At 42.9% G+C, this 25,868-nt stretch overlaps 1 protein-coding gene across 1 annotated transcript in view; it reads left to right on the forward strand.

The window, feature by feature from the left end:
* PHF6 (PHD finger protein 6) overlaps positions 1 to 20,792 on the forward strand; it is a 35,928-nt gene extending 15,136 nt beyond the window's left edge. Inside the window, exons 6-10 of the mRNA XM_040323725.1 lie at positions 487 to 635; positions 7,839 to 7,982; positions 9,722 to 9,826; positions 13,182 to 13,315; positions 20,016 to 20,792. Of these exons, the coding sequence (XP_040179659.1) occupies positions 487 to 635; positions 7,839 to 7,982; positions 9,722 to 9,826; positions 13,182 to 13,315; positions 20,016 to 20,142 (659 nt within the window). The 3' untranslated portion in view covers positions 20,143 to 20,792. The remainder of the gene's footprint in view (positions 1 to 486; positions 636 to 7,838; positions 7,983 to 9,721; positions 9,827 to 13,181; positions 13,316 to 20,015) is intronic.
* Positions 20,793 to 25,868: the final 5,076 nt, after the last annotated feature.

Here is a 25,868-nt window from a genome sequence, read left to right on the forward strand (position 1 = left end):
CGTTCTTCACTGGTCTTTGGATCCCTATCACCAGCATAATTACTAATGGAAGCTGACTGTGACTTCTTGTGGCTTTACAGACGGCTTTCCACTCTGCATGCAGGGAGATGTGCTTTGTGAATGACCCCTCAGCCTTCTGGGACCTGTAACATGTCCCAAAAGCCTGTGGGCTAAAGGAGGGGCATACTTCTGCTCCAATCTACTAAGTGACATCATTCAGCCAGTCCAAGCTCAGGAAAGATCCAATTTTACAGAGCAGATGGAGAGAACTGAGTGATCAGCAGTGTTTGATCGCTCAGTTCTCCGGGTAAAAGCAATAGACAGCTGCAGCTGGGATTGGTGCTGCAACCATATAAGTGAGGTGTGTGTGTGGTTTTTTCCTCCCTCCCCTGCATTCCCAAACTTCTCTTTTTAAGCATTGTGAAGCAAATGCATTGACACTGATAAATTGACTTGATAACTTTATCTGCTAAATGTTTTCTTTAGATGAGTTAGATTTGAGTCCATCTCCTCGCCACCGTGGTAGAGGGAGAGCATCCCGCGGAAAGTCAAGAACCACAAATTCCAGAGGGCAGTCAGAGGAGAGCAAACTCCCATCTTCACACTGTACAGAAGAGACAGAAAGCAGCTCCAGTGTAAGTAGCTACTTTTTAAGGGTGTTTTTGGGTTGGCTGTAAATCATAAAATCTATTTCTTGATTTGATTGACAGAATACGTTTTCAGATAATCCATCAAATCCTCATTAAAAAAAGTGTATTTTGGTCACATGCCTAAATATTAAATATGCTGTTATGTCAGAATACCAAATCGGGCATTTAAGTGAATACCATTTTACACTTAAATGCAAAGATTCTGTTTGCTGAGAGTTAGCTGCACAGGCTTACTAAAAGGGCTTGGGTGTTCATACGTTTATTGTAGGGTAGGCACACTTTCATTTTTATCGGTTGCTCTTGACTTGCTTGTGGTCACTACATCCTATGGCATTTTCAGTCTCTCCAGGAAACCTGTAATAACCTTGTGGCCTTTTTTGCAGCTCAGTTTGCTGTCAGTCAAGCCGCTACCTAATGTTTCAATTCTGAGTAGTTCCCTAAGATGGCTCAGTTGTGAATTGCACCTGTTCTTGCACCCGCAGCAAAATAATGGCATGTCAATTTACAGTCAAAAGCACCTTGCGATTTCCCTTCAGCCGTGTTTCTAAAAAGGTGCAAGCACCTTATTTTCTTTGCAGGAAATGCAGGCATGGTAGCCTGTCCAAATTTGGCTGCTCATGACGACAGTTTTTGGTGAAGAAGAAGAGGGTTACTCAATGTCTGAATTGGACTGTTTTCTAATCAGACATTTGGCAATCTGAAAAGTGTTTTTAATATACAAGTTTATGGATTTATTAAAAAAAAAACAAAAAAAAACGGTGTATTTTGACTGGAATGTCACTTGAATTACTGGTCCATGGAACAGACATCCAAAAAGGTTCTATTGAGATGCCCTTTTGGGTGGTCACCTTTTCAATGCATTCTTGGATGACCTTTTTAAAAATGTCACCTATGGCAAGTTTGTCCTCCTTGGCTCGGAAGTATAAGGAGACGCCTCAAAAACTGGCCACCCTCCATAGAGAAGCCTATCTCTGCATGCAGAGTACCACCATCTCATCTCAAGGTGAGGGGACCTCTCCTACTGTTTGCAAAACTTTGGAAGTCCCATGTCTCAGGCAATAGGGTTTTAAGAAGTGGTCTCCTCATCACAGTGCATCCCCCTTTCCTTTTGCTGTTTCTGGGAAGAAGCTGGATGCATTGCTTGAAAGCAGAAAGTAAGGGTCTGGAGTAGGACCAGAGGAGGGCTGGAGCTCTTCTGCAGCGTGGCGGGCCACGGCCTTGGAGGTGTAAGATTGTCCTGTCCCTACCTTACCGGAAGTCGACATTCTGAGATTGGACAAATGGCAAGCAGACTATCTCGGCCCCCAGATCCTGGTTCAGGGGGAATAATCTCTGATGGACCACCAGATTTCTCAGTACTGGGCATTCAAGACTTGGATCTTATATTGTCCGAATCAGAAGGTTCCCGCATTTGAGGCTCGAACCGTCCACGCATCTGGTTTGCGGATGATGTTCGGTTGGTTGATATACCATGGCACCTTCTGCTCTGACCAGATCTTCTCTCCCAAGGTCCAGTCATCCACCCTGCTTTGAGGGTCTTCTCTGGCTGTAATTTCGATGCTGCTAGCCCAGAGGTCCACTTATTTTATCTGTTATCGCACCTGGAGGGCCTACTGCACACACTATGATATTCTGGTTTTGCATCCCTGTACCTTTTTCGATTGCTTGCATTTTAGCTTTTCTTCAAGGGGCAAGGATCGTTTCGTCCTAAGCAATGTGAAGGGCCAGGTTTCTGCTATGGCCATTCTTTTAAGCACCCCTGGTCTCTCTTCCTGGTTCGTACACACTTTCTACACCCCTCTTGCCAACATGAGACCTTTTTTAGTATAGTTTTATCGGCCCAATGAAAGCCTCCCTTGAAGATGCCCAAATTATCCTCCTCCTACTTTCACAGGTAGCTATCTTTGTGGCCCTCATTTTTACATGTATGGTGTCAGAGCTGGTTGCTGTTTCTTTTAAGCAGCCATTTTGTCCCCCCCCCCCCCTTAACTTTTGGCACTTTTGCCGTAGCCGTGGAGGATTTTATTCCGCATGAAAAGGGCCTTATTTGTGTAAGCCCAGTACCAAGCGCCCACTCCTTCCCATGTCGGCATCAGATGACATCGGCCGGAGTCCCCTGCAGAGGATCCCCCCTCAGATAGTGAAGAGTACCTGCCGGTGGCTAAGTTAGCGTGTGAGCAAGGATTAGTCTCTCAGCTTATTACAGCAGTCCGGGAAACCCTGCAGATGGAGGTTTCCCAGCCCCGAACTACAGATTTAAAGCGAAGGTACACCCTAAAAACAAGTATATACCATTCAATCCAGCATACTGCCGACATGTACAGTATGCTGTTGTTGTTTTTTTTTGGGTTTTTTTCGGTTTACATACCGTAGTATAGGTATTTTCCCCCTGGCTTCTGGGTAGTGAATCCCGCGGGAGTGAGCGTTCCTATTCAGAGACTAGTGATTGACGTATGACAAAAGCTTCACCCCCAGCACATAATGCGCGTCACCAGTTTCCCAAAAAAAGCAGAACGTCGGTGCGCAGGCACCGTATATCGCCGACTCGCAGTTCGGCATTATACGCCGAGGGTGAAGCTTTTGTCATACGTCAATCATTAGTCTCTGAATAGGAACGCCCACTCCCACGGGATTCACTACCCGGAAGCCGGGGGGGAAATGCCTATACTACGGTATGTAAACCGAAGAGAAAAAAAGCATACTGTACATGTCGGCAGTATGCTGGATTGAATAGTATATACTTGTTTTTAGGGTGAACCTCCACTTTAAGTCCCTTGGGACTTACAAACCGAAGAGATGTTCCAAGGTTTGTCACTTCAACAACTTAAGGTAGCTGGGATGTCTTTGCTTGTGCAACCAAGTTTGCGCACATCCGGACAGATACATCTTGGAGGTTATTTCTTTCAGCTACAAGATAGATTTTCAGTCCTGGCCACAGACCATTTCTTTCCCTTCCAAACTCCATCTCTCTTTGTAGCCTCTAGGTGACCTGTGTTCTAAGTACTTTTGGATCAGGGAGTCCCACAACCAGTTCCATCCTCTGAATGGGTCAAGGGGTTCTATTTTTAATGTCTTTGTTGTCCCGAAGAAGGACCAATTGTGGACCTAAAGTCCCTGAACTCCTTCCTTAGATGCACAAGTTTTGCATGGAGTCGTTACGCTCAGTCGTAACATCTTTACACCAGGGAAGACCTCCATCGACCTCAAGGATGCTCATCTTCACGTCCACATTTGTCGCTACTATCAGAGGTTCCTTTTGATTGCTGTAGGGGATGTTAAAATTATGAATTGGCTCCCTGCTTCTCTTGTTTAGAAAGTTCTTTCTTTCCCTCAGCTGGCAGATCATCACTGTAGACGCCGACCTCTTCTTTAGGGCGTAAAGAGCAGGGCCCTCTGATTCCTATTGTATTGAACCTGTACTGTCTGCTCTCATGTTGTAAAGCGCTGGCAAATCTGTTTGCGCTATATAAATCCTGAAGAATATTAATGGAGCACTTATTTCCTTGCCTTTCCATAAATTTTCTGGAACCTTGAGTGGTCCAACCTCTCCCTTTTCTAATTGTTCTCGAGCGTCTCCCAATCTGGGTGCAGTCAGACAATGCCACAACGCTGGACTACATCAACCACCAGGAGTTCTGCTGCAGCATTAGAAGTGTCAATCATCCTCGTTTGGGCAGAATATTATGTCCCAGTCCTCTCTGCAGTCCTCTATGCAGTCTCCTTTTTGAGAATATCCAGGATATTCTTCTCTTGATCTTTTTGCAAAAGTGGCTGTCGTAATGGCCATCACTTCTGCCCTTCCAGTGTTCAACCTCATGGTTCTTTCCTCTAAACAACCCCCATTCCAATTATCGCACATTCTACCAGTTTGCTTGACGCACCCAGGGCTTTTCATCACTCTGCTTCTGTGGTTAAGTTTTGCAAGGCGGCTACTTTACCGTTGGTTCACATATTTACCAAGTTTTAGAATGTTGACATGGCTTTCTCTGTAAATGCCAGCTTTGGCTGGAAAGTCTTGCAGTCGAGGGGGAGGGGGGGGGGGTTGAGCTCCGTCTGAGGGCGATTCTTTGTTCTGTTGTGGATAGATTGATAGAATATATCACTTAATGTGAATGGCTGGCTGAGCTTTGCTGTGATACTCTACAGTGTTCCGGGTATGAAACAGGAAGTCTCAGGCCAAACAAACTATGTAATGGATAACAAAAGTTCGAGTTTAGCTTTAAAGTGGATGTAAACCCACTTATACAAACTGTATGGCTTAAATCGCATCTCATTTGGACCAAACGCGCACAGGACCCTTTTTTTGGTCCATACCAGAATCGCATAGGTGTTCACACCCATGCGATCCGATTCATGTCCTGTCAGTTCGCAGTGCGGTATGCGAGCTGAAATGGGGGTGTCATTACCATCGTATGACACTCCCCAGCAGTTCGCATATGGGAGTGTGAACTGCCGTGCGAGTCGGGTGCGATGTGGGAACCCGCAGTGGATTCGCAGGTTTCCCGAATCGCACCGGTGTGAACCGAGCCTTGGTGGGAGCATTCGGGTGACATTTGTAGGCTGTATGCTTTTAAATCTTGGTTCACACTGGTGTGATTCGGGAACCCTGCGAATCCACTGCGGGTTCCCACATCGCACCAGACTCGCACGGCAGTTCACACTGCCATATGCAAAACTGCTGGGGAGTGTCATACAATGGTAATGACACCCCCATTTCAGCTCGCATATCGCACAGTTTACACATAAATCGGATCGCATAGGTGTGAACACCCATGCGATTCTGGTGCGGACCAAAAAAAGGGTCCTATGCGTGTTTGGTCCGAATGTGATGCAATTTCAGCCATACAGTTTGTATGGCTGAAATCGCATTGCATGTGATCTCAACAGCAATGCGGTGCGAATCACAGGAATGCGAAGTGTACAGTGGTGGGTAGTACATGCAGGATGGTGTCTGGATAGTGGACAGTGTCGGATAATTTTATTTATTTTTTTCAATGTTTTTATTGAAGTTTTCACAAAGAAAAGAAATACAATCTTGAATACAAAAACGTGGAGAGTATAAAATGTAAACAAAATCCTGAGAGCCGGTTCACACTGGGGCGACTCGTCAGGCGACTCAGCCGTCTGACAAGTCGCGTCCCATTCTATTCAATAGAACCGTTCTAATAGGAGCGACGCAAGTCGCTCCGACTTAGAAAAAGGTTCCTGTACGACTTCGGGGGCGACTTGCATTGACTTCTATACAGAAGTCACTTTGCAAGTCGCCTCTGAAGTCATCTTCAGGACGCCTTGCCGAGTCGCCCCAGAAGTCGTGCCGCCCCAGTGTGAACCAGCTCTTAGTCATCCAAACAATGAGTGGATATCTCTGCAGCGAACCGAATTGCAGGTAAGATTCTTCATGAAGTGGAGTAATTAACACATCTTCAGCCCTAGGAGGTAACCTCAAAGCTTGTTTGAAGTTTCGGACATGGACGGATTCTAATACCGTGTGGCAGTTAGACAGTTAGAGATAGAACCTCCATGCTTTAAAAAGCAACATCAGTCATCCATATATAACTATGTGTACATACAGATATTATAGACACACCAATTGACCACTTCCCATATGAGCAAGTAGAGGTGAATAGCTGTATATTGAGGATACCACACCACTTGGCTCCCTGAGATCAGAATACATTCTGTAGAGGCACTCGCTGTGTTAGAGAGCAAAAATCCGACAACTCTCATATAATTATAGTAACAAAAAAGAGAAGGCCAACAAAAATAATGAAGAAAGAGGAAAAAAAAAAGAAAAACACAACAAATGAAAAATGAAATGGCTAAAAAAAAAAAAGGAAAGGGAGAGCGGATAAGAGAAAAGAAAGTAGTGGAAATAGAAAGTAGAAAAGAGGAAAGTGACCATGTGCTCCAATACCCACCAGCCAGAGACGGCTCTAATCAGGTATATGTCAGATACATTTTTTTTTTTTTTTTACAATTTATTTTTGTACTATTGATGGGAGGGTGGGGTTTTATTTTTTAAATATATTTAGAGGATGGGGCAGTGGACTGCGTCAGTGGAAGGAAGTGGTCGGTGTCGATGGTCTTTTCTCTGCACAGAAGATGAATGGAGAGAAGACAGCGTCTCCCCTCCATTCATAAACTGAGCATAGTAACACACAGGTTACTCTGCTCAGTTATCACAGGGCACACAGTGATCGATAACAAACGCTCTGTGTCCCGTATAGAAAAGAGAGGGGCTGGTAACTGACATACCAGCCCCTGTCTCCGCTCTCCATCCTGACAGATCCCCCCCCCCCTCGCAGCCCGCGGGAGAGGAGAGAAAAGCTGCGATGGCTGCGGGAGACGAAGTGGACACACGGAGCAGGACGAGGGGGGCAGAGGATAAAGACACGGCGGGGGGGGGGGGGGGGTGGACACACAGAGGGGGACGACATCGGGGGTGGAGGAGAACAGGGTGCTAGAGGAGGAGGATGACACTCGGGGATGATCGGTGTGACAAGGACAGCTGTGAGCACTGATTCCCCCCTGCATGGCTTTTCAGGTGAAAGCCGCGGGAGGAAGGAGGAGAAGCAGATGATGAAAAGCCATGCAGGGGGGGTTGGTGCTCATAGCTGTCCCGTCGCAGCGATCATCCCCGACTGTAAACGAGACATCAATGTAAGTTTACTCAAATGAAAGGGGGCCGTGAGTGCGCTCTGCCTGTCCTGTGCAAGCTCTGGCCAAGGGGAGTGTAGCGGTGGGCAGGGAGTCTGCTGACATGACTCCGCCCACCGAGCGCCGAACAGACCCACCCACCGAATCAGGACTTTTTTGGGGTTTCAAACAGCTAAAGGGGAGACATTTGACAGGTAAGGATACATGCAGGAGGCATGTACATCCTTCTAGATCACCACTATGGCAGTACTTTAGAATTGATGAGAGGGTTTACATCCACTTTAACTAAACTCAGAGAAAATAATTTTAGAAAGTGTAAAAACAAATTGGATTTTTGTACATTTTAATATTTTAAGTATTTCAAACACCACACATTTTTGTTTTGTTTTCTTCTCCACTTGAACTCTGCACATAAATGTATATGGACAGCCAGCATCGAGTTGAACAAACCTTTCCAATCCTTCTAAATACATTTCCTTAAATATTTGTAAATATATGTGAGTTGTTTTGCATTGTTTTTGTTCTTTCCAGAGAGACAGATCACCCCACAGAAGCAGTCCAAGTGACACTAAACCAAAGTGCGGTTTCTGTCATGCAGGAGATGAGGAGAATGAGACACGGGGCAAACTGCATGCGTTTAATACAAAAAAGGCTGCCGCTCACTACAAATGTATGGTATGTGTTTGTCTTCCCAAGTCTTGGTCCTAATACCAACATTTAAACAATCTGGTTATAAAATACTAGTGTGTGTTGTGTAAAAAAAAAAAAAATCCTTCACAGAAAAGTGACGAGTGTTTTTTAAAATTCCATTTCCAGAAAATAGCCTATGCACGCAATGGACCCCAGTAGAGTTTAAAAAACAATTCAGCTTTGTAAATTTTAACTTTTTTTTTGTCTTACCTAGATATTATAAAGGCAATTTCCCAACTCGCTTATACACACCTTTCCCATCCTCCCCTGCAGCTCAAGGAGTTTACCTCAGTGCAATTGGTCCTATACTTGAATTGTTGCCTCACCTCTATTTCAGTAAGCCTACCTTACTTTCTCAGTGCAAGTTTAAGTATGAAAGTTCCCCTAAACCTTCCATCTATCTATCAAAATCGCACAAGTATAGAAGACTTTGAGGTTATTAGCATGAACAAAGTGTTAAAAACACATTAAATGTTAGCAAAAAAAGTATGTAGACTGCTGTGTCCAGCAATTTCTTGCCATTCATAATAAAGGTGCGTAAACCATCAAAAAATGTATCGCACAAAAAGCTTGAAGATTTGATCACATCCCAGTCTGTTACATTTCCATTACCTGGTACGTCATTTGACTTCAAGTGGTTGTACTGGTATCACCCCAGTACTGTGTTTTTTTCAATAGAGCGGATGGTCGGCTCTCTTGTAATAGCATTATAGCGACCGGTGTGGCTAACTAGCCACTCAGTTATTACAAGCAGCGGGAGGGGATGTACCTCCTCCTGCCACCTTTCACGACTCTCTGGCTCCTCTGTCCCACCAGCTGGCCGGAGACCCTTACAAATTCGTAATTGGCTTTGATAGGATCTCCGCTATGGTAACCCGGAAGCGATGACATGACATCTCTTCTGGTTTACCTGGCTGTTAACTGTGCCTTTTTGATTAAAAAAAAAAAAAAGTATTCAAAAACGCAGATCTTGGCATTTTGATTGCTATCAAGTGCAAAGGAGGGCTTTGGGGTCTTATTGACCCAAGATCCCTCCATTAAGAGTACCTGTCGCTTGCCTATTGCTGTCACAAGGATGTTTACATTTCTTGCGACGGCAATAAAAGTGATAAAAAAAAATGTAACATGCTAGCGTGCAAAGGCGACCGCGTGCGCCAGTCTTGCGGGCACATAAACTGCGATTGTCTCGCATGTGAGGTATCGCCATAAACGTTAGATCATGGGCAGTAATTCTAGCACTAGACCTCTGTAGAAAAAGTGGTAACCTGTAAATACTTTTAAAGTATCGCCTATGGATAGTAAAATTTGTATTTGTTGCCGCTGCGCAGGCATGCGCAATTGTAAAGCGTGACGTGTTTGGTATCGATTTTTACTCGGCTTGACTTCTTCTTTCTTTAACATTTTTAATTTTTTTTCCCAAAAAAATGCCTTTAAAAAAAATGCTGCGCTAATATCGTGTGACATAAAAAAATGCAAAGCTCACCCATTGCTTCTCTAGGGCCTCTGTTTTTAAAAAAATTATAATGGTTGGGGGTTCCAAGTAATTTTCTAGCAATGAAAAATAGATTTTTACATGTATACCAAAAGTGACAGAAAAACAGCCCTTGTGTACATTCCTGGGCAGATGTAGGGCTTAACATGTTGTGCCCAACAGGGAGAAGAAGAAAAATACTGCCCAGTTAGTTTCTGGCATACAAAGTGATGCAAATGTTTTATTTCTGCAGCTTTTCTCTTCTGGTACAGTCCAGCTAACAACAACGTCTAGGGCTGAAGTTGGTGACTTTGATATCAAAACTGTGATACAGGAAATGAAGCGAGGCAAACGGATGGTAATTATTTATGCATTTATATTTGGAAGCTTTATCGTACGTACAGCACATTCCGGGAGACTTGTCTACCAAAGCAACCTCCTCCAGGTTGTCATGTCAGCGCTCCCCTCTGTCACTGGCTATTTTATTCCCTTTTGATTTCAGAGTCTTCAGCCACTTAATTGGCTGGGCCTAGATTATTTAATACCCACATACAGTGCCTTTATAAAAGTATTCATACTCCTTGGAATCTTCCACATTTTGTCTTGTCACAACCAAAAACGTAAATGTATTTTATTGGAATTGTAAGCGGTGGACCAACACAAAGTGACACATAATTGAAGTGGAAGGATAGATCCTTTTTTTTTTTTTTTTTTTTACAAATATGTGAAAAGTGTGGTGTGCATTTGAGGGGGTGCGGATGGACTATTTTTTCATACCACTGGCTTTAGTGACACGTTAACTGTTATTATTTATTGCATGGGGAAGTGATCGCATTTTGTTATGACAGGTTCTCTTTAACCACTTGCTTACTGGGCACATATACCCCCTTCCTGCCCATGCGAAGTTCCAGCTTCCGGCACTGCGTCAATTTAACTGACAATTTACTTTTTTTTCCACAAATGGAGCTTTCTTTTAGTGGTATTTGATCACCTCTGCGTTTTTTTTTTCGTGCTATAAACAAAAAAAGAGCAACATTTTGAAAAAAAACACTATTTTACTTTTTGCTATAATAAATATCCCAATTTTTTTTTGAACTATTTTTTTTTTCTCAGTTTAGGCCGATACGTATTCTTCTACATATTTTTGGTATAACAAAAATTCACAATAAGCGTATAGTGACTGGTTTGAGCAAAAGTTATAGCGCCTACAAAATAGGGGACATAATTATGAATTAAATTTTTTATTTTTTTACTAGTAATGGTGGCGATCTGCGATTTTTTTTTTTTTTTTTTTTTTTTTTTTTTTTTTATTTTTTTTGGGACTGCGACATTATGGTGGACACGTTTGACACATTTTTGGGACCATTCACATTTATACAGCGAACAGTGCTATAAATATGCACTGATTACTGTATAAATGTGACTGGCAGGGAAGGGGTTAACACTAGGGGGCGAGGAAGGGGTTAAATGTGTACCCTGGGAGTGATTCTTACTGTGGGAGAGGTGACCGATCGGTGTCCCTATGTACAAGGGACACAGCATCGTTCTCCTCTCCCTGACAGGATGTGGATCTCTGTGTTTACACACAGAAATCCACGGTCCTGCTCAGTTACTGGGCAGTCGCAGGTGCCCGACGGCCATCGGGCACGCACATTGTGTTGCCAGTAACGTGGCGGGTGCGCGCGTGCCCCATAGTGGCTGTGTAAAATGAGGACGTCATATGACACCCTGTCAGAACAATAGATCTGACGTGCTGCCGTCAATTGACGGCGGCCGGTGCAAAAATACGAAGGAAACTTGGACAGCCGCACTCCAAAAATGTTCTTTTAATAGATCACAAAATGAACCTACCACAGCAAAAAAACTGCAACAAAAGCTAATGTTTTGCACTGTAGCTTCAGTGCTTAGTCATAGCTAGTGGACGACGGCCGGTAGTATAGTGGTTAAGGACCCATCGGCTACCAAGGGCCTGCGGAAGGGATCAGGTGGCTGTACATCCATCTGGCAGCTGATGGTCAGCTTGTCAGACGTACATGCATTTTTAAAAATAATCACTCACACGAAGGATATAAAAAAAAAAAAAAAATGGCATGTAAAACCATAAACCAGAGTAATGACTATAATAGCTGTGCGATCTATGTAGTATACCATTAATATATGCAGTATACAGTGCTATTAGTGCATTTAAAGTGATACAATTGCAATAAAAATTGCATACAATGTGTACAAAGTGAATATAAAGTGCCTCAAATTAATGCAAACTTCTTATAAAGTGATAAAAAGTCCATCAAGAAAGTGTGTCTAAATATAATTAGAAGTCCATATGCTTGGAATAAATATATTTATATTCTCAATAGTTTCTGTGTAAAGCAGATGCATAAACAATACTTCCAACAATGTGCTCCGTGCGTAAACTATTGTGCCACTGCAATCCACCATGCGTGCCACTCACCTGCCAGCATGGCCCCGCTAGGCGTATACCAAGGTATGTCTGCAAGGCTTTCCATTTACTGCTGTGTAATCCAAAGGTATGTAGACCACATCGCAGATATAGCTTAAAGGAGTTGTAATTAAAAAAACAATAATTATGCTGAAATGACTGTTTACAGGGTATAGAGACATACTAGTTAACTGATTCCTTTTAAAAACTATTAAAAATGGATAAAAAAACAATCATATAATGTACCTGTAGTTTCTAGTTTCGTTTTTGCATGTCGTTTTCTGCCTCTCTGCTGTACAGAGCCAATACAGGGCAGTGATGGTTTGGAAAACGAAACTGATTGGTTCTGAGGGGTTTTAGACACACAGTAATCACACCTCCTTGAAGTTAAGTGACCAGAGAGAGAAAGCTCCCAGCACTGTGGTTATCAGGAAACAGACATCCAGGAAGTGTGGAGATCAGAGAAGAATTGCAGCAACTTGAGAGCAAAAAACAAACAATGGGGACATGAAAACAGCACTGCATTAAGGTAAAGGAAGCTATTCAGATAAAAAAAAAATGTCCTTTTACAAACCCTTTAAGGGAAATGCAAGACCATGGTTGAAAGCCTAGCGTAACTCAGTTTTGTATTAAAAAATCATAAAGATAAAAAAAATGTCCACTCACAGAATAGGTGCCGTATCCTGGCACCCGGAATGATCTGCTGATAGTTCAAAAGAGCCGCATGCTGCTCTGCACTGTACACATGGTATGCATTTTTTATTGTATTTGTAACGCTTTTTACTGCATATATTGTTTCTGGTATACTGCATAGGGTAGCACAGCTTTTATAGTCATTTACTCTGTACATGCTCTATTGTAGCAACTGGAAGTGTGTTAAAACCCTGATTGCTGCAGATTAACACAATACCATATGTCGGTGGCAGCGAAAAGCCTAATGGTACTTTTAAACTTTTTCTGTAATGCCTGGTACATACAATGCGATTTATCTTTTAATGGATAGTGTATCCACTGACATGTAGTCCCAACTTAAGCTGGTTACACATGGCCCAAACATTGTCTGGTTCAGCGGGAATTGAGCAACATTCGGACCAAGTATACATCTTTCCTAACAAGACAGTCTAAGGACCGTCTGGGTTGAATGTAAAACCATCAATGTGTACCAGGCTTTACGTGTGTGTGTGTTTTTTTGTGGGGAGGGGGGTTGCCAGTTGTTTAAATAAGTGGAGACTGTGTTTTGTAATGAGCATTTTTTCACCCTCTTCCCATTCAGAAGTGTACATTATGTGGCCTACTAGGCGCTACGATTGGATGTGAAATAAAGGCCTGTGTGAAGACTTATCATTATCACTGTGGAGTAGAAGACAAGGCTAAATACATTGAAAACATGTCACGAGGCATTTACAAGTAAGCTATGATGATCCTGTAATACAAACATTAGAATTATCACCGCATATATTCAGTTAAAGAGCATCTGTGACTTTCCCACTTGACAGGTTCTTTTGTCTCTCATTCACCCACTTATTGTTTGCCTGCAGCTCTAATCTGAGCTGACAGAGTTATTGACTTCCTTTTCTCCCCCAAATGACAGTGTTGTGGCCTGGTGATTGTATGCTTAGGTCCCTAATGCTACTCTCTAGGACATGGGTCTTCAAACTACGGCCCTCCAGTTGTTCAGGAACTACAATTCCCATCATGCCTAGACATATCTGTGAATGTCAGAGTTTTACAATGCCTCATGGGATGTGTAGTTCTGCAACAGCTGGAGGGCCGTAGTTTGAGGATGCCTGCTCTAGGAGAAAGAGTAAAGGGTCACTTGATCCTCAAACTCGGAAGCATTGGGAATTTCTGACAAACCCAGTGACAGGTAAGCCCTGCCGAGTTGAAAATCACTGTGATGGGATGGTGAGCTTTCAACAGAGCTCAATAAAGACTAAGTGACAGATTCTCTTTAAGAGCACATATTGGCATATTTATGTATCAGAGGGTCTCTAAAGGGGTTTCCTACAAAGGCTCAGTTTTTCTCAAACGATTACACATGTTTGCAGTAAAACATTTTCAGCTACTATAGCTTAAAATAGCCATCACATGGCTGGAAATAATTGGAAAATAACCAAGTAGTGAATTGAGCCTAAACTGACATCCATGGAACATGTACTATGGCATGTGCTGAAAACTGTTCAAGCACTTTAGTGATTTTTTCATAGTGTTGAAAATGGAACAGCAGTTATATTCAAAAGTCTATATCCCACCACACTCGTGATCAAATTTGTAATTGGAATTGCATACCTATGATGTTGACAAAACGACTTTTAAAAATAGGCAGATTTTAACTTTTGTGGGGCTTTGGACTGTGTGATCATATTTCCTTCCTCATGTCTACATAGAGCCTGACCATATATATATACCTAAATTCAGGACAAGCACTGCTTTCCATGTCCAAGACTAAGACCCCTTTCACACTTATGCGACTGTAGATCCGACTTTGCACCACGACTTGAAGTACGATTTCAATAAGCAGGGACGCGACTTTGATCCTCCATTAATTAGGGGGAACTCCATGCCAATATTTTTAGAAAAAAATAAAAACGGCATGGGTTCCCCCTTTATTGGCATTTCGGGCCCATGGGTCTGGTAAGGGTTTCCTGGTCAGGAAAGGGGGTGGGGTCGAGCGGGTTGGTGCTTTGGGGCAGGGGCCCCCCCACCCCAAAGCACCTTGTCCCCATGTTGATTAGGACAAGGGCCCCTTCCCGACAACCCTGGCCATTGGTTGTCAGGGTCTGCGGGCAGGGGGCTTATCGGAATTTGGGAGCCCCCCACCATATGTGAATGAGTATGGGGTACATCGTAATCGTACCCCTACCCATTCACCTGGGGGCGAAAAAAGTATCAAGAAGAAAAATGCCCTACAAAGGTTTTTAAAGTAATTAGGCGACTTCGGGGGTAGTCTTCCGCTTTCTAGGGTCTTCTTCCGACTCTCCGCTCTCTTCTCCCGCTCTCTGGTGCTTTCTGCCTTCTGCCAGGCTCCGCTATCTTCTTGCAGCTCTTTTACTAGTGGTGGCCCGGTCTTCTGCGTCGTATTCTTCCCTCTTCTCTTGTGCCAATGTTGACACAACGATCTCTCCCGCTGTAATGCCGTGTGTGCAGAGCGCATTACAGCGAGGGAGATCTTCGTGTCAACATCGGGACAAGAGAAGAGGGAAGAAGACGCAGAAGACCGGGCCGCTGCAAGAAGATGGCGGAGAATCGGAAGAAGACCCCCGGAGCTGCCAAATTACTTTAAAAACCTGTGTAGTATGTGTTTGTTTTTTTATATATATATTTTTTTTATATTTTTGTACCCCATACTCATTCACTTAGGGTTGGGGGCTGGGATCTGGGGACCCCTTATTAAAGGGGGCTCCCAGATTACGATAAGCCCCCCCGCAGACCCCATAACCATTGGCCAGGGTTGACGGGAAGGGGTCCTTGTCCTCAACATGGGGGCAAGGTGCTTTGGGGTGAAGGGGCACCCATGGGCCCCATGTTGAGGGCGTGTGGCCTGGTATGGCTCAGGAGGACGCTAGCTCGTCCCCACCCCCTTTACTGTCTGGCGGTGCTGGTGCTCGGATAAGGGTCTGGTATGGATTTTGGGGGGGCCCCACACCGTTTTTTCGGCGTGGGGGTTCCCCTTAAAATTCATACCAGACCTATGGGCCCGGTATGCTCATAAAGGGAGAATCCATGCCTCTTTTTTTTTTTTTTTTTAACCACTTAAGACCCGGACCAAAATGCAGCTAAAGGACCCCTTTTTGCGATTCGGCACTGCGTCGCTTTAACTGACAATTGTGCGGTCGTGCGACGTGGCTCGCAAACAAAATTGGCGTCCTTTTTTTTTTCTATAAATAGAGCTTTCTTTTGGTGGTATTTGATCACCTAATTTTTTGCGCTATAAACAAAAATAGAGCGACAATTTTGAAAAAAATGCAATATTTTTTACTTTTTGCTATAATAAATATCCCCAAAAATATATATATATATATATATATAAAAAAAAAAAAAAAATCCTCAGTTTAGGCCGATGCTAATTCTTCCTATTTTTGGTTAAAAAAAATGCAAAAATCGTTTATCGGTTGGTTTGCGCAAAATTTATAGCGTTTACAAAATAGGGGATAGTTTTATTGCATTTTTATTAATTTTTTTTTTTTTTTTTTTACTACTAATGGCGGCGATCAGCGATTTTTTTTTTTTTTTTTTTTTTTTCTCGTGACTGCGACATTATGGCGGATACTTCGGACAATTTTGACACATTTTTGGGACCATTGTCATTTTCACAGCAAAAAATGCATTTAAAATGCATTATTTATTGTGAAAATGACAATTGCAGTTTGGGAGTTAACCACAGGGGGCGCTGATGGGGTTATGTGTGACCTCAAGTGTGTTTACAACTGTAGGGGGGTGTGGCTGTAGGTGTGACGTCATCGATTGTGTCCCCCTATAAAAGGGATCACACGATCGATGACGCCGCCACAGTAAAGAACGGGGAAGCCGTGTTTACACACGGCTCTCCCCGTTCTTCAGCTCCAGGGACCGATCGCGGGACTCCAGCGGCCATCGGGTCCGCGAGTCCCACGGTCACAGAGCTTCAGACCGGGTCGCGGGAGCGCGCTGCGACCCCACGGCTGGGCTTAAAGGACATATACGTTGATGTGCCCAGCCGTGCCATTCTGCCGACGTATATCGGCGTGAAGGGGTCCTTAAGTGGTTAAAAATGGTGTGGCGTTCCCCTGGATGTGCAAGTCGCATGCCAAAGTCTAATCTGTTAATACGGAATCCGACTTAGAAAAAAAGTAGTGCAGGAACTACTTTAAAGTCGGCACGACTTAGTCGTGCCAATATGAATGGTAGTCATTGAAAATCATGGATAATGACTTGTCATACGATTTTTGCTGTCCAAAATCGTGATACAAGTCGTATAAGTGTGAAAGGGGACTAAGTCATAACTAAAGCTTGTATTCCAGCCCTCACATACTGTATCCAAGGAGGTGTTATGTAACACGGCTCTTCTATGGACAAGCCTAGAGAATGGTTTTCGATGGGGAGAGGAACTGATGGGAGTAAGGGAATACCTTGTTATCTTCAGGCTTTAGGGTTCTGTGTGTGTGTATTTTTATTTTGATGCACACAGTGTAGGGAGACAAAGCTGTAGTCCCTGCAAGTAAAGGTGGCTCCACAGAATGCTGCAAGAGAAAGGAGTCGCCCTGAAATGGAAAGCCTAGGGCAACAGTCATAGTACCAGCTTAAAGCCTAACTCCAAACTTTCATCTTCACCAATGTATGCGCCTGCTATGGGCGCTGTATGCAGTATTGGCTACATATGGTCTACAGCAGCACAGGGACTTCTGATTAGTTGAGGTGAAGAGATGTGCAAATAAGGTTATGATCTCCACCCCAACCAATAAGAGGTAGCATGGGACAGCACAAAGGAATCAAAGATATTAAATAAAGAGACACAATTTCATGTTGGCTAGAATTGCCACAGCGTTTTTTAAGGGGTAACCCAAAATTGAACACTAATAATCCATAACCAGCAATATATTACAGTTACATAACCATAAATAATTTAAAGCGGATGTCCGCTGAAAAAAAAAATATTAAAAGCCAGCAGCGACAAACACTGCAGCTGCTGACTTTTAATATTAGGACACTTACCTGTCTTGGAGTCCAGCGCTCGTCACTCTGCTGCCCCCCCCCCCCCCCCCGCCATCCTCGTGAGGGAACCAGGAAGTGAATCGCTCCGGCTTCACTGCCCGGTTCCCTACGGCGCATGCGTGAGTTGCGCTACGCCTGCCGATTGGCTCCCGCTGTGTTCTGGGAGCTGAGTGTTCCCAGAACACAACGGGGGGGACGGGAGGTGACGTCATGCCCGCAGTTTACCCGAGACTGTGTGGCCGGAAGTGGGTGCAAATACCTGTCTTTAGACAGGTATCTGCACCCCCTCACCCCTGAAAGGTGTCAAATGTGATACCGGAGGGGGGGAGGGTTCCGATCAGCGGAAGTTCCACTTTAGGGTGGAGCTCCTACTATTACTTAGTCCATCCAGAACTGGATGACGAACGCATGACATAAATTCATATATGTTTTAAAGTGAGGGTGTGTGGGAGTAGCATGGGGCTCTGTCTTCAGCTGGGGTCTCCTCAGGCAGTGAACGGAGCGGGAAAGCCGCTGGCTTTAAAACCTCTGCCCTGGTTAATCCTGCCCGATTACAGCCAATCGGAACCTGTTGCTATGGTGTACCACTCACCTTTTTGGTTTGTTGGGCAGTCTGTTGAAATGAATGGGCTGCCATGATGCAGTGCACATTAGCATGCATCCGTGTACCCCAATGGTGTTCATAGGCCGTTGAAGCAGAACTTCATTGAGAAGTAGAAGTTCCGCTCTTCCTCCTGCTTCTCCCAATACGCTATTGGTGCCAATACTGACCATCTGCTCAAGTACCAGCACTCGTGCAAATGCTCCGACACCTGAAACTAATACCTTTTGCGGTGCGATTTGAACCCATACAAAATTAATGGGCTCAAATCACACTGCAAAAATCGCATGCGATTTGAACAGGAATGTAGTGCGATTCCTGGCCGAATGCCGTGCGGTTCCCCCACTACTTCGTATCAGCCCAGGCTTCAGCTTGGGTTCACACAGGAGTGATGCGGGAAACCACATTAATTTTGTCTGGGCTCAAATCGCACTGCAAAAAGTATCGGTACTCTGTATGGGCGTGTACTTGACCGAAAGTATCAGTACTTGTACTCGCCGGTGAAACCCTAAGAAATGGTTTTGGGGGGGAGCAGGTACCCACTTCCACTGGAATGGCCGGCCTAGACAATTCCACCGTATTCCGCGCCTCTCTGATCCCCACTGTGACAGCTAGTGGGGTTTCTTCTCCCTCCCCGCTAGCTGGCGCATGCATGGCTGCATCACTGACAGTGCTCTGTGCATGGAAAACTACAAGGTCCAGCAGTGGTAGTTAAGTCATGCTTCCTGACAGATTGTATCTGCTTGCATGTACAGGTAAGCAGATCTGCTGTAGACCTGCATGGTACCAGCGATCTGCTGATTGCTGGTGCAATGCTTTACAGCAAGGATATGCAATTAGCGGACCTCCAGATGTTGCCAAACTACAATTCCCATCATGCCTCTGCCTCTGGGTGCCATGCTTGATGCTGTCAGAGTCTCGCTATGCCTCATGGGACTTGTAGTTTGGCAACAGCTGGAGGTCCACTAATTGCATATCCCTGCTTTACAGGAACAAAAAAATAAATAAATGCACATTTTTTTTTTTTCACCTGCAAAAAGTGAAGTTCTCCTTTTTAATGTTGCCAAAGCAGTTACACCAGTGGTGGCTGGTCGGTTGGCGGCATACCTGGGTGGGCTCGGAGTGGACTCTCTGCGACCCGAGCCCACCCTATATTGAAGCCTCTTGGAGCCTCTGGCTCTAATCTGTGCTTCAAAAAATAACTGCCCCTCTGCATTGGAATCCATGCGGCGGGGTCCTGAAATGGGCCGGACACATAGATAAGGGAGGTGGTGATGAACATGGCGGGGGGGATGCGCCCTTATTGGACAGGCCGCCCTTGAGTTACACACTTATTGAAGCTGGAGCTAAAACCTTCCGAAAATGTGAGATTTGTTACTCCGGGACTTGATTTTAGAAAGCTATAAACCTCATTTTGCCACAATGACCATTATTATCAATAAGAGTCGGAAGCTACAAATGAATTGCATGTCAGGAATGTCATAGTTTAGTGAGTGGAGCCCATTTTGTTTCCATTGCATTTGCATTGCATTTTCCCTGCAGCCCCTTTTTCTTTTCATCAGTTTCTCAAAACTCATTGCTTATCACATTCTCATGCAACCCTCCTGTCAGTGATATTCATGCACAAAGGGAGTGGGGGTCCTAAGTGCCACTTCAAAATAAACTGAACTATTATAAAAACTGACCCTTGAACAGTGTAAAAAAACATTGAACACTGAACAATTTCAGGGACAGGAGAATATTTTGAGCACGTCCATTTAGTATTTTTTGCTGTTATTGTGTTTTTAAATTATTTTTTTTTTCTTTCTTTCACAGGCTATATTGTAAAAATCACAGTGGCAATGATGAAAGAGACGAGGAAGATGAAGAACGTGAGAGCAGGAGTAAAGGGAACACAACAGGTGGACATGACAACACTCCACAGCAAGTCAATGGAAACTGAAGGGGGGGAGGGTCCTGCGAACAAACCATCCATTTTTGATGGGAGAATTCTGGACGCTTTTATCTACAGTTGTAGAAAGGACTGTGGGGGGGGGAAATGGGGAAAGTTTTTTTTTTTTTTTTGTTTTTGTTTTTTGTTTTGTTTTTTCTACATGAGAAAAGCTGCATATATGGTTTAAGATGACCTGGATTCATCAATCTACACAAACTTGTTTTGGGGCTTTTCTTTTCCATATTCTATTTCTCCACTCTAATTTTTATATTTTAATAGTTGCTTTTAAATAGACAATTCTTTTAAAATTCTTGAGCCCAGAAAAAAAAAAAATTGGTTGTTTTACTTTACACCACGTGGCAGGATTCCTTTTGCTAACTCACAACAGGTATTGCCAGTCTCCTAAACGTATTTACCTGTGTGGGGTTCTTCCTTCCTTTTTATTTTTTTCCCTACATGATTTCACATTGTTGAAATAATTGTAAAATGTAGGTATTTGTTTGAGACGGTCATTGAGTTTGGTTGCCCTTTATTGTCTTGTACAGCAATATTGTACATGTTTATGACTACACAACTCTAAGATCATATATTGTGACAGAGCGTAGGGCTTTTCACTTTTTTTTTCTTGTTCTAGGAAGAATAAATCCTGAAATATTGTTTTTGTGTGTGTGATGGTGTCATGTCAGATCTTAAGGTCGTAGAGAAAATGCTACAGTTGATTTGCAGCATTTACACATTTGGAACTTTTAAGGGCTTGGATGATAATCATACTCCGGTGAAATGGTCTTCTGGTCTCTCACTGATTGGTATACAAGCAAGCTACAAAGAAATTGCTACATGTAGTTGTGCACAGTCACATCATTATTCAGTATGGGATCATCTATTGGACATTTTTATCAATATATCTGGAATTGCAATGGTGGATTTTATTTATTTTAACTATCTGACCTTTTCGTTTTCATTACAGTAAGAGGTTGAATATTAGTCACACCACTGCTTGGGTTGCCTTTGCTTTAAGAAAAAAAGAAGCAAGCCGTATAGCTTAATTTTTCCTGTCCATTGAGGGACTCTGGAAGCATTTCACCTTTTATGTTATACTGCGGCTTATGGCAGATTGGACACTGGCAATCAAAGGTTTAGGTCAGCCCAGGATACTACCAGCATGCCTCAGTTTGCTAGTGTCCTAAAAGGATAGACATATTTTCTTATGTAAATGAATGACTTGATTTGATATAATATTTTTTATATATATATATATAAAAGCATTTAGAAAAATGATGCAAAAATTTTTTTTTTTTTTTTTAATCTTTCTGCATCATTTAGTTGTGCCTCCCCCCTTCCATTTAGACTTCTTTTTTTCCACCCTTATAGAGCTGGTCTCTGATTGCAGCTCTCCAGTACTGGGTTCTGCATAGGGTGCTTTCCAGACTGTTCTAGTAACAAGTTGGCTACATAGCTCTTTTTAGGTCCAGAGCAGTCTGTATTCCCTCCCTGACTTCCTGCCCTGTCCATAAAGTCCCACTGTTTAAGCCTACCTTTTTACATAGGTCAGTAAGCACCTTTTGAATTCTTGTTCTCTGTGCATCAGAAACTTCTGTTTGATCCCACTAAGATCAAACTCTCTTCTCTCTTTTTCTTGTCTCCATCACCTCTTCGAGGAGAGTGCCTGAACTTGTCGTCTTGCCCAATGTTGTTTCTGCATTTCGCCGCAACCAGAACATCATTCTTTCGTCGGTCTCCCTTTGTTGTCCTAATCTGGTCGGGCTGTGAGTCTCTCTCTCTTTCTCTTTCTCTTTCAGAAAGGCGGATTCCCTTTCTGAATCCCGTATGGACTCCGTAAGCTTGCATCAGCTGCTCGTTCTGCCATCTTTAGGTTGCTTAAACAGACCATCATCCAAGCTCATTAACTCAGGGATCAGGTTCCGCCCTTTCCTGTCAAGACGCGCTCTACTAGATTTGTAAGTGCGTTTTGGGCATCGGGTAACATTTCTCAGATTTGCAAAGCTGCCATCTGTTCGCACGTTCAGTAGGTGTATGTTGTGCCCTCATCTGATGCTTAGGGCATATATTTATTTTAAGGGTGGCTTTTTGAACTGCAGGCAGTTTTCCGTTGCTGTCTTGGGCCTGTTGGCATTTGCTGCATTTACCCACCTCTTGGTTGGACTGCTTTTGTACATCGCAAAGGTTAAAGATTTTCTGTGCCCCTTAGTGGAAAGTAGAATTTTTGTACTTGCTGTAAAATATTTTTTCCAAGTTCAATGAGTCGGGTCCCAACCCCCTTTTAATGATCATTCTCTCAGTACTGCTTTGCTATAAAGCAGAGGCATGCTGGTAGCAATGGGGGATTAATCTAGGCTGGCCTACAGTTTTTTTGTGTGCTTGTTTTTTTGACAGTTTCTAATCCTCCTGTAGGTGGCAGTATAACCTGAAGGTTTAAGTCTTCCTTTGACTTTCATTGGTCTCCAATATGAACTCTTTTTGCTGATCATGTGATCTGATCATGTGAAAAACAAATCTCAAACCACACATGGGTCACATTCATACAGAGCCTAAATTGAAGGCGATTCCAGTTTAGGTGGACATGGCTCTCCATCGAGATTTATTTTTTTACAGCACAAGATCTGCCTTTCTGTGCCTCCGGCTGATGTTGGTCAAAGGACTTCATGGCCTTGATATTTATGTATTTTCTGCTAGTGTCCAAGGAACCTTCACTAAGCCAGATGGCAATTAAATCTACTGACCTCCTAGAACTAAATTTCTAGGCTTGCAGCACATTTCCAGAGATCTAATGAAACCGATATTAAAGACTTTCAAACTTTGGCCATACCAGTTGATCATGCATGTGCTACAAACCAACAGTCAGTTTCTGCTATCTAGAGATAAATCAACTTTTTTGGTTCATAATTTTCCATGTGATTTGTATTTGGAACTTTTTTCCCCTGTACACAGGATCGGTTCATCCGATGAAAACGGTCTGATGGATTTTTTCATCAGATATCCGATGAAGCTGACTTTCATCAGTCTTGCCTACACACCATCAGTTAAAAAACCGATCGTGTCAGAACGCGGTGACGTAAAACACAACGACGTGCTGAGAAAAATTAAGTTCAGTGCTTCCGAGCATGCGTAACTTGATTCTGAGCATGCGTTGATTTTTAACCGATGGATTTCCCCACAGACGATCGTTTTTTTTCTATCGTTTTTTTTAACCATCAGATAATTTTAAAACAGATTCTATGTTTTTTTTCACTGATGGGAGGAAAAAAACTGATGGGGCCCACACACAATCGATTCGTCTGATGAAAGCGGTCCATCAGACCGTTTTCATCAGACGAACCGATCGTGTGTACATGGCATTAGAGGTTAAACTAATTGGGTTCTTGAGCAATGCATGGCATGCATGTCTCCTTTTTAATTGGATGTTCTGGTCATGAGACCCTCAAGTGATCATGTGTATCTTCACTCCTAATACTTATTCTAAAGACTCCAAATGTGACTCTTCTGTCAGTTTTATGTCAATCAATATTGGGAGATTTTGTTAGTCATTCCTAAAAAAAAAAAAAAAAAAAAAAAAAAAGCAAGTACTCCATTACACTGCTGCTAGGTACTCTGCCTCCATTAACCTTTGATGTGTATTTCTTTTTTAGGTGTTTTTACTGTAGTGCATGTACCCTGTATCTCCTAACGATATTAAGTAGCACCTTTACATCTCAAGACACGGCCTGTTTTTTATCATAACATTCGAAGGTACATGTGTTTGGATATGAGTAGATGGAAATCAAAATCTAGAAGGGTTGTGACTATGAAACCGGTTTACATTACTTAATATAACATAAAGTATACAACTCCAGTCAGAACTTTATTTTTATTTTGGGTAGAACTTTTTATTGTGGTCAAATGTTGTTACATACTGTTCATACTCAAAGTCACTATGAGATTTGTTTTCTGCAAAAAAACTGGTTGATCACGCTGCTCTTCATGTCCTCATCGCCCTGTGCAGAACAGTTTCCCCCTACTGACCTGGCTCCCCCTCACAGCACTGCCGGCTTCCCCCCTCTCCCACTGGTTGTTGCTGTGGATGTTTTAGCATGAGTGGGGGAAGGGGCCAGTAAATAATCCATTTACCGGCCGCTTCCATTCCTGAATGAACATCGTGAGTGATCGGTAGAGTGTGTTTGAGCTTTGGGGTGCACACCCTAATGCCAAAGGCTGTGCACACCTATGCCATGTCCCCAGTTCAGCTAAGGATTATACAGAGCATTGTTGGCAGCTCTGCACATGTCGGTGACTTTCTATGCTGAGCATTTCTTCATCACATCTGAGTAGCCATGCAACTTACTATAGTGTCTCTCATGTGGGTGTATACACAGTGGTAAACGACAGCCAGCTCCCTCCCTCTTCCTCCGTGTCCACTAACAAGCTAAACACAATAGGAGTGGGATATTGCATGTAGATTGCTGTGGTCTTTACCCTCCCTGTTCTAACACGCAGACTGGAGGGGTGCAACACAGCCTGTGATTGGCAGAAAGCTGCCCATACCATGTTATTGCCAAAAAATAAAATAAAGAGATTACTGGTATATATATAATATTTCAGTACCTGAGGACTAGCTCCTCCTGCTTATGTTTCCCTGCAGACAGGCTGGGTCATGTGACGGCTGTATATTGATTTAGGAAAAGGTACTTGGATGTTTTTCATTTAAATAATTAGTGCCATCCCTCCATATACAGTAATAGAGGGGACAATGTAAATTAAACAGTGTGTGTTTAGTATCATTTTAATGCATCAAATCACAACTGATCTTGCTGGTGTAAGTGGGCTCAAAATGGATAATCTCCCAATGGGAAAACCTGTTCTGGTGAAAAATTTTAGGCTTTTCCCCGCGCTGGGAGATGGGATTCATCTAATTTCCTGTTGTCTCCAAGATTGGAAGTGATGACCAATCTCTCCAATAGGGACACAGAAAGAAAACTGGCAGCTTCATTTAGGAAAAAATGGGTGTGTGTGTATGTGTATGTTTATATGTATATGTGTATATGTGTGTGTGTGTGTGTGTATGTGTGTATGTGTGTATATATATATATATATATATATATATATATATATATATATATATATATATATATATATATGTATGTGTATATATGTGTATGTGTATGTGTATATATATATATATATATATAAATTGTGTGTGTGTGTAATAAATAAATAAATATATGTGTGTGTGTGTGTATAAATCTCTATCTTTTGTCAAATTTATACAGAAAAACCATTGTACAAAAACAATCCTTTTAGACCCTATTTTCCGCCCCGTCCCTCCCTACCTCTTAACCCATAAAAATATTTGTTTATCGTTTACTCCTGTTGCGGATGGGATCCCTCAGTCTACAGACTTATTGCCTCTGCGTACCTACATGTCTTTTTAAACGCTTTCCAACTCTCCAACGCTTTTTTCCCTCCAAACTCTGCCTCAAGCATTCCATATTATGTTTCTTCTACTATGGTTATTCACTCTCTAATAGAAGGGCTTTCTACTACTTGCCACTTTTTAGGAATAAGTATTTTAGCGGCATTCTCGTTCAATAGATGTGGTATTGCTGAATCTTTATATTGTTTTTACTGGTCCTTCCACTCCATGTAGCAAAACTATCCACGGGTCCTCGGGTATTTTTTTTTTTTTTTTTAGTAATTGCTTTTTATTAGCTGTAGGATCCCTTTCCAAAGTTTTTAATTTT

Source organism: Rana temporaria, chromosome 9, assembly GCF_905171775.1.
Source record: "Rana temporaria chromosome 9, aRanTem1.1, whole genome shotgun sequence".
Lineage (NCBI taxonomy): Eukaryota > Metazoa > Chordata > Amphibia > Anura > Ranidae > Rana > Rana temporaria.